Source organism: Lates calcarifer, linkage group LG2, assembly GCF_001640805.2.
Source record: "Lates calcarifer isolate ASB-BC8 linkage group LG2, TLL_Latcal_v3, whole genome shotgun sequence".
Lineage (NCBI taxonomy): Eukaryota > Metazoa > Chordata > Actinopteri > Centropomidae > Lates > Lates calcarifer.
The window spans coordinates 14,742,534-14,751,864 of NC_066834.1; the positions used below are offsets into that span (position 1 = coordinate 14,742,534).

Consider the following 9,331-nt stretch of genomic DNA (forward strand, 5'->3'; position numbering starts at 1 on the left):
CCCTGGACATTGCCGTACATGGTAAAAGAGATTTCGCAATCCGCTCCCTTCCATGTTCCAAACAAAAACACTCAGAGCTCAGACAGACGGAATTAAACTCCAACTTTCTACCCTAACTTTTTCTGCTTTGACGGATGGTTGACTCCACCGCCGCCCTGTGAAGGTAAACTGGCTTTTAAACTCTTTGAGGGTCCGAAAAAGAGCGATAACAGTAAGGTTAGGGCTGGTTAGCCACATAAGCTAACTAGCTGGCTAGCTGCCCGGCTGAGCGGGTAGCGAACGGGTTTCTCAGAACAAAGTGAAAATGTAGTTTCGCTTGTGTTTAAAGCCAAAGTAGACTCGTGTCCGCGTTTGTACTCGAAGTGTGGAGGCTTAGTCTGAAGACTTAACGCAGTGGATCATCGATTTGCTGCTTCGACTGAGCAAAAAGTTGTTAAAAGTGCTTGGGAATTCAAAATTCACGGACTTGTTTCGGTTTGTCAGCCGTGTCTGGGGGTTTGTCGTGTTATTATAATTGTCAAATCGCATTAAAGTCACCTAAAGACTGAGATTTGTGCTTAGCCCCGCATGACTCCGGAGTTCCCCTCTTTCGGCACAAAGAGAACCGACGATGATGCAACAGCAGGCAACAGCAGCGGAGCTACGCTGGTTTCACCCGGAGCGCTTTTCCCTGCGCACAGCTGACTGGCTGCATAGCAACGCGCCGACCAATCAGAGCGGCGCTGCTAATTGGCCGTGCGGAACAAAAAATTCTACCAATTATCGCGTCAGATGTCCTCTGCTGCGTGCAGAGACCGGGGGAGGTGGTGGAGGTGGGTGTTTGAGAACAGCAGCAGAGGTGGGGGTGGAGAGGTTGCAAGGGTTTGAAGCCTAGTGACTGATGGATTGAGGTCAACTGAGAATCTGCAGAGCTGACTGCAGATGCTCAACACAGGGTTTTATTCGTTCCCTCGCAGATCTGAGATGTACAGAAGGATTTTGGAGGGGGGGGGGGTAATTATGTTCTCTGTCCTAATTATCGCAGAATATAAACCTGATAAGGCTCTAGAGCTGCCATGATAAGGAAGTTAATGAATTGATCAGCAGAAATGATAATTAAAGTAAGTCATTTCCTAATCGAAACAATTTTCCTCTCATTTTGATTTGATTCCTTCATCTGATTGTTGGTCAACTAAAACAATAGATTTGACATTTGTGAACCAAATGATTGATCAGTTAGTTAAGAAAATCATTAGTAAATTAATAGATTACAAAAATAAGTGCCCTAAATATTTCACATTCAAGGTTTATTGTAGAGATCTCTGTCTTGGTGACAATTTGATGTACGTCACCAGAAAGACATTAAACCTCCATAGCATCCTGCAGAATTTAAACTTGTTCCTTTCTTGTCCTCAGGTTCTTTTGAGGTGACGGATTTTCTCTTCTACTTCCTGTTACTGTTTCATCTCTACACCCGAGGAGACTCTGGTAAGAGATCAGCACCTGCAGGCAGCACATCCAAATGAGCCGGCCGTCCCAGCCGAAACTAACCACATCTGACCACAACGGCGTGAGCGTCATCCAGAGTCAGGCCCACGCCTCTTCCTCCTCGTCTCTGCCGGCAGCTGTAGCCGGACTGCAGCAGGTCCCTCAGCTCGTCCCCGCCAACCCTTCAGCCGGAGGTGGCAAGGCCCTCCCACCCAGCAAGATGAAGAAGCCTCCAGCAGACAAGGACAGTGAGGAGTACCGCCAGCGCCGCGAGCGCAACAACCTGGCGGTGAAGAAGAGCCGCATGCGCAGCAAGCAGAAGGCGATGGACACGCAGCAGCGCGTCAACGAGCTGAAGGAGGAGAACGAGCGGCTGGAGGCCAAGATCAAACTGCTGAGCAAAGAGCTGAGCGTGCTCAAAGACCTCTTCCTGGAGCACGCCCACAACCTGGCCGACAATGTGCAGCCACCAGCAGGCGCAGAGGGCTCCAGCCCTGCCCCCAACAACACCTCCACCAATGGGCAGTGAGGGAGGGGGGCACAGGGACATTTGATATCTGCAGCTTTTCTGGAAACTTTGGAAACATGGCCTCACATTTTCTTCACTGCTTTTCTGTGGTTTATTAGTTATTTTGTCATATTTAACCCGTTAAGCCCCCCCGCCCGACTTTAATTATGCATCTGCCAAAATGTCCACCAGGGCTCCTGTAGTCCTCCTGGAAAACCTGGAAGAATGTATTTTCCAGCACTAAAAAAGTTCTGAAAAATAATAACAGGAGGCAGGTTTAGAAACATTAAAACAGAAACATTTAAATTAATTTAATTCAGTACATCACTAAAATATTTTAAAAACCAGTTGCAGTTTGTGTTAATTGGACAATAACTTTTAAAACTCAGTCTCATCCAGACTATGTCCTGGAAAAGTTTTTGGACTGTGACCAAGGGAGAACCTGATCCACCAGAACAGACTGTCACCATGTGAGAAACCAAAAGGATTGAAAGGTCACGTTTATTGATCCATCGATTGATTGGAGAAATGTGAGGAGATGTGAACTCCTGTTTAAACTGAGAGATGTCGTCCAATAAGAATTCACCTCCGGAGAAACTGGACCAGTGAGCATCTGTAGGAAAAAAAAACACACACTTCCTGAGCTTCCTCTTCCTGTCAGCTCGACCTGGTTAAACCCAGAGTGTGACAGGCTGGATGTGGACGATGCTGGACGACATGTCTGAATAACTCTGCACAGCTGCAGGACAAAGATGTAAATTCTTAAATTCCCTTTTTTAGGATGTGTATTTTCTTCTGTCATTCTACAAAGAGTTTTTGAAAAATGTCTAGTTAACAAAACCTAATGAGAGAATTTTTAAAGTTGTACGTACGTTCACTACATGTTGATGTTTAAAGGACAATTCTGGTTTTTAAAGGCCCGCTCTGTTTAAAAATGATTATTTTAAGACTCAATATAAATACTTAAAAAAACCTTTTTGATACTTTGCTCAGTGTACTCCTTTAGTTTCCAGTTAATAAATTAAGATAAACCTGTATATACAAAAAAAAACCCCAACAGAATTGTCCTTTATCAGGTGGTTCTCTGGACAGAATGGAATGGCTTGAGTTGCACACTTTTAATGTTTGTGTCTTAACAGAGTCAGTGGAGTCTTTGATTTTTCTGCAGAGAGGGCAGCCTGGGTCACACTGTCATATCTGTGGCTGATAAACCTGCAGGTCCTGGAAAACATGGAATATTTTTATTCCATGTGTCCAATAGTGGAAGAGACAAACAGAGCAGAACATCCTGAGACACTTTGTCCTGTTTTTACTTCTGACCAGGCTGATGTTGGCCGTGTAGATGATGAACTGATTATCAGAATAGCTGGTGATAAAGTTCCCACTGATCAGCTAATCAATTGATTTCTTGTTTTAGCTCTAGCTGCTTCATGTTGATTGAAAAGCTCTCATATTTCAGCATTTGTTATTGGTGATGCATCTCTTAGATTTTAAAGTAACAACAAATGTTCATCTCTACCTCCTCAGTCTGTTTTCCGCAGTCTGAAAACTCAGACATTCAGCTCATCATGATTTAAACAGAGAGAATCATCACATCTGGATCCAGATGTTGTTTGGAGTTTTGACCCTGAGTCCTCTGTCATCAGCTGTTTGTGTGAAACTTGCCACAGATATGACATTCAGACCCAGGCCGTGTGTTTAAAAAATACCTTCAGCTGCGACCCCGCCTGGCTCTCCTCTGCCCCTCACCTCCACCTGGCAGGGGAGTCCCGGTCCAGACAGGTGTGTGTCTGTTTGTTTGTGGTGCTGGGCGGACCCAGACACTTCAGACAAACCGCAGCTTTAATTAAATCCAGTTTTTAACCAGGTCGGGTCGTTAGCCGTCTGCTAATGAGATCTGAACAGATCTGGACAGGCCCCCCCCACCAATCGCGGCGTGCTGACGGGGCGGGACCGCAGCGTGTTGTTATCAGACTTTATAATTATGAGAGCTTTGTGCGGGTGTGGAGTGTTTTCCAAAGGATTTGTCTGTCAGGAGCTTCACCTCCCTGCAGGAATGTTGTTGTCTGTCTGAGTCCTGCTGCTCCTCCTGAGCCGCTCAGCTCAACGTTCCCACAATGTTCCCGTCAGGCCGTGGCTGTAAACAGATGTCGTGTTCCTCCACAGGTAGAGTTTGGCTGCAGGGTTCTAAGGAATAATCCACTCTTTTCTGCAGCTGATCAGTCACAAAATGTTTCATTTTCATTTTAAGTTGTGTGGTATTTATGAGCTGTCAACCGTTTTCGACACTAGCACGTGTTTCCTGAGAAATGAGCAGATCTCTGTCCTTCAAACCCTGCAGCACTGTGTTTCTGTTCTGTCCCCATTCATGTACTGCAGATGTATTTTTGAATTCTGTCATTGTAAAAGTGCACACTGAGTCTTCGATCTGGTAGATAAATGACAGAAAGAAAAGAAACCTTCAGGACTTAAATATGTTTGTGCACGATTCCTGTTTTTACAGACACAGATATGATGTTTGACTGTGTTCATGAGTTAAAATAATGTTTATGTTTAACATTGCTTGAATATTCTGAAAAGAAAATACTCAGAACAGCATTTTAAAAATGTTATAACAGGAGTCTGACTCACTGATGTGGATCTCTGAGGCTGATATTAGTAGTAAAAATATCTGATAAAGGATTATCAGCTGATGTGTATTTTGTTTACATTGTTTGAACTCGTCAGAACCGTGACGTAACGTTGTGGGAACGTCTCCCGCTCGCTGGGTTGAGCCTCACCGAGCACGGCCTTCATCTTTTTCACTTTTCTATGGTTTGTTTTTTCTACTCTTTTCTTCCAAGCAGCAGCATGTTTATAGAGAAGTCTTTGCATGAGGGGGGAGCACTGCGTGTCTGCACTCAGATTAAAACAAATGTTCAGCTCTGACCATAGAGTTGCTTTGGAAACAGATTTGATTCTGTTAATGCTGATTTCTGTAAAATAACTGATGTGTTGGGGTGTTTGTCATGTTTTGCTTTGGTCTGAATGTTGCTGGGCAGCATTTCTCTGTCACTGTCACTCAGCTTTTTTTATATCACAGGAGCCTGGGCTAACGTGCATTGTAAATTAAAATTGAGTATAAAAGTTAAACTATGTGTTTTTGTTTTTGTACTAAATGTGTTTTCAGTTAATGTCACAAACCAGTGGAATCTGTACAAGTTGACATTTTTACTGGATAACATCTTTTTTTTTTTTTTTACTCCCCTAATGCCACATACTCTTAAAACTCATCTAAAACTTTATTTTAAATGATCCAAATTGATCCAAAGATCTCAAATGTGACTAAAGATGCAGTAGATAATAGGAAAATTTTAATTTTAAAGCTCCATAAAATGAAGTAAAACAAGAAGTATAATATTATCTTTGAACTGCGGGATGTGAGGCAGTGACAAATATCCACAGAGAGGCTTCATGTAAAACTGGAAGCTTCTGCCATCACTTTACACCAGCAGATTACCACTGCCTCATGTTCTCTGTATGTTTCTGGTAGCTAAACTAACTGGGTTAGCCACAGCTACATGTCAGTGAGGCAGGGTGTGGGACACAGTTTGTATTTGCCGGGTCGTTTGGCCTGAGGATCAGGTCCAGAGTCCATCTTTATTTAAGATTCACTGACGTGTAGATGATGAATCATTGTCAAGGTTACTGAGTGAACCATGTTCCTGTACAGACAGACAGGAACACAGAGATCCTTTAACCTGACCTCAGTGCAGCCAAGTGTTCAGTTTTATACAGATTTAAAACACAACAGGAGGTCAGGATTTTAGAAATACTGAGGTCACGTCCTCCTCCACTGTCAGACCAGAAAGTTCTGCAGTTTTTTAACTCATTTATTCATTTATTTCCTGTCATTTCTTTATTTTTCTTGGGCTTAAAATGACCAAACACAAGGAAAACCCATAAAATGTAAATTTAGTGTCAGGTCCCCTGATTTCATGATTATTGTATTTCAAGATTTGTTCTCAGTTTCTGTAGTGGGTCCTCAGATGTCGGGCTTCTCTCTGTTTGTGATGCTAAATGATTTTCTAAAAGGACAAAATGTGAGTTTAAAAGGTTCATATGATCTTATATCTTCCCGTAGTTTATTTTCATCCCCACTCCTCTGCTGTTATCTTATTATTTATCATTGTCCTCTTATTGTTTTTACTGATTATTCCAGTAATGAGGAGAGTGAGCTAACAAGGTGAAAATCTATCTGTCATGTTTCTGTTCAGTGTGAGCCAAAGGTCTGTCCTCCTCCCACTTTATCAGCCCACAGAAGGGGGAGGCAGGGAGGCAGGGAGGGGGAGGCAGGGGTCAGCTCGTACCACACTGCCATGTCCCGGAGCGACTGGAGACTCCTCCCTCCTCCCTCATTCAAACAGATCTCCTCATGGTCTGGTCAATGGATCCTCATCAGACCAAGTCCTGCATCTTGGCTGAGAAGTAGAAGATCGCCTGTAGGGAGCCTCAGGGATCAGTGATTGTGCCAGAACTTTATATTAATGATATTTGCAATGTTACTGACTTGTTAAAATTATTATTAAAATTAAAATTGTGTTCTGCTGTCTGTTGAATGAGAGCTGAAAATTCTTAAAACCTTGTTTGATGTCAATAAAATTGTCTCTTAATATTAAGAAAACTGAATTGATGGTTTTTGGAAAAGAAAAGAAAAGAAATTGGATATTAAATTAAAAATCTGCGATGTTGAAATTGAAAGAGGATTGATGTTAAACTAACATGGAAACAACATATTGATTTTATTAAAGAAAAAATCAAAGTCATTAGCAGTATCCTGTATAAATCTAGGGATATGTTAAATTGAATTGTTTATAATTTACTGGAAGCGAGGGGATCAGTCATTAAACAACTATAAATTCAATAGAGATCCGCAGGAATGAGTCTAAAACCAGGAAATGTAAGTTAGCATGTTAGCACTTCCTGTTCCCTCGTCCCAAAGTCAATGGGTTTTTGGTTAAATGTCTGAAATAAGGTCTGTGGTTTTAACACAAGCTCAAGACATTTTCATGTTTTATTCTACGACACAAAATCTGTCAGTAAATCCTCCACTCCTGATGTTTGAAGCTTTTACGTGTCTTAAAAAAGGCGGTTGCTAACGAGTGTCTAAATGAGACTGCAGAGGTTGTCGGGGACGTTAACGTGAAAACTGATCTACTCACCAGTCCACCTTTACAGCCTCGTTGTGTTTATACTCACACTCTTTAAAACTACACACTAACTTTCTAAGAAGAAAGGCTTTTGTAGAAGAGGTCAGAGCTAAATTAAACGACAAGTTGGAAGCTTTTGAATTCGAAATGTACCAAGAAAGCAGATGTTTTCTGATACAGATGTTAATGTGTAATTGTGATGATTGGAGCAGGAGATGTTCATGTTCATATGACAATGGTGATGAGTGAAGATGGGTGGAGTTAATGTCTTTAATTAGCTGTCAGCTGTTATCTCCTCCTTCCTGATTGGCTGAGGCATTAATGATAGCAACTGTGTGTGTGTTTGTGTGTGAATACTAAGTGTTAATGTTTCCTCTGCTGTGATCGGGGTTTTCCCTGTTTCACACATTTATCTGCTGTGATAGAACAAAGTGCTGCTGGGACGTCCCACTGTTTCCTGCTGACATCACTTTATCTGGATGAATCACGTCAGTCCTGTTAAAAAATCACTGACTTTATAAATCCATAAACTAATTAAACAAAAGAGATTTATTAATTAAACCAAATGACAAACTGAGAACGAGAAAGATTCATCTTCTAGATAAAATCAGAGCAGAAAAATCCTGGGAATAATAAAAAATAAAGTTAATTAAACTAATACAAACAGAATGTCCAAATGGTTCCCTGGAATTTCCTCAAAACACCCTTGAATTAAATAGAGGACCCCTGGAAATTCCTCCAAGACCACTGGAATTTTCTCAGTAATAGTGAAATGTCCTTCAGGATCCCAAGAGCCCCCTGAAGAATCCTTGGAACTCCCTTTGACCCCTTGAACCTTCTCACGGACCAAAAAACCCTCCTCAGACCCCTGAATGTCCTCAAGCTCTGCCAGAACATTCAAGGACCCCTGGAGCTTCTACCACCATCTGACTGAACCTCTTCAAGAACCCAAGGACCCCTGGAACCTCCTCAGTGACCCACTGACCCTGCTTAAGGACTGAGAGACCCTTGGGACTTCCCACTGAACCTCATCACAGAACCCCCTGAAGAATTCTGGGGACCTGAACCTGAACTCTCTCAAGAACCCAGTAAACTTCACCAGGAAGCACCTTGAACTTCTTCAAGGATCCCCAGAACTCCCTCAGACCCACTGAACCTCCTTAGACACAGCCACAACAGCTAAAACAGCCAGCTCCACAGGAATCCTTGAAACATTCTCAGTGCTCTATATAAGCTTCCTTAAGGGATGCTAGAAGCTCCTCAAGGACTCCTGGAGCCTCCTTAATGACTCAGTGAAAACCTTATGAAGGTAGGAACCCTCCTTAAGGTTCCTCCAAAACCTTCCCAGGCATTCCTGAAACCTCCAACAGGACATCTGTGATCTCTGAAACATTCCTAACTTTCTCAGTAACTTTCCAGTGCCTTGAAAGTAAAAGTTTTAATTTCAGCTTTTTCAACACAAGTTTAAAGCTGATGGATTATCAAGTATCTGCTGATTTTCAAGGTGAGGATGAAGATGTTTGGACCACAGAGATGATAAAAGGAGGATGAGGAGGGGTCGTCATGGTAACAGCTGTAGTTGAGTGTCTCTGAGCCTGAAATGGTATCTGAACAAACAGAGAGCAGCCGAATGGTAAACACTGAGCCACACTACAGCAAACAGCAGCAGGAGCTCCACAGAGGACCGCAGCCAATCAGAGGTCATCTGCTGCTGCTGAACCTCGATCACCCAGAGTGAGAGAGGGAGGTCACTGAGGTTCACACTGGACCTCCAACCAATTAAATGTTAATGTGATGAATATAAATCAGAATATTTCTGTTTTGGGTGTTTCTATAGATTAGAGGTATTAGCTGTTAGCCTCTACGCCAGCCCTGTTGTTTCAGCCTGTATCTGTTCCCATTCATCCCATTAAAAGAAGCTGAATTATCTGCAATCAGCTCCTGTTTGCAGTGTATACATGGATGTACAGACAACTATCACTGGATTACTGTGATACTGAAGAAAACTTAAAAACAGGAAGAATCTGAATGAAGTTCTGTAGCCTCTTTTCTCCCTGAGTTCTAAGTGGATTTCTGGAAGTTTATTCTGAAAGGATATCAAAGATAATGCCATCCTCAGAGAGTGGAAGTCACACTGAATCATGTCAACATGTGTTTCATGTCTCTG

The 9,331-nt window shown here is 42.4% G+C and overlaps 1 protein-coding gene across 1 annotated transcript; it reads left to right on the top strand.

Annotated features, from left to right (window-relative positions):
* On the top strand, positions 1–5,107 carry cebpg (CCAAT enhancer binding protein gamma). The gene is made up of 2 exons (XM_018692895.2): positions 1–163; positions 1,396–5,107. Exon 2 carries the CDS (start codon positions 1,502–1,504, stop codon positions 1,994–1,996), a length of 495 nt encoding a protein of 164 aa, XP_018548411.1. The 5' UTR covers positions 1–163; positions 1,396–1,501; the 3' UTR covers positions 1,997–5,107.
* The last annotated feature ends 4,224 nt before the right edge of the window (positions 5,108–9,331 follow it).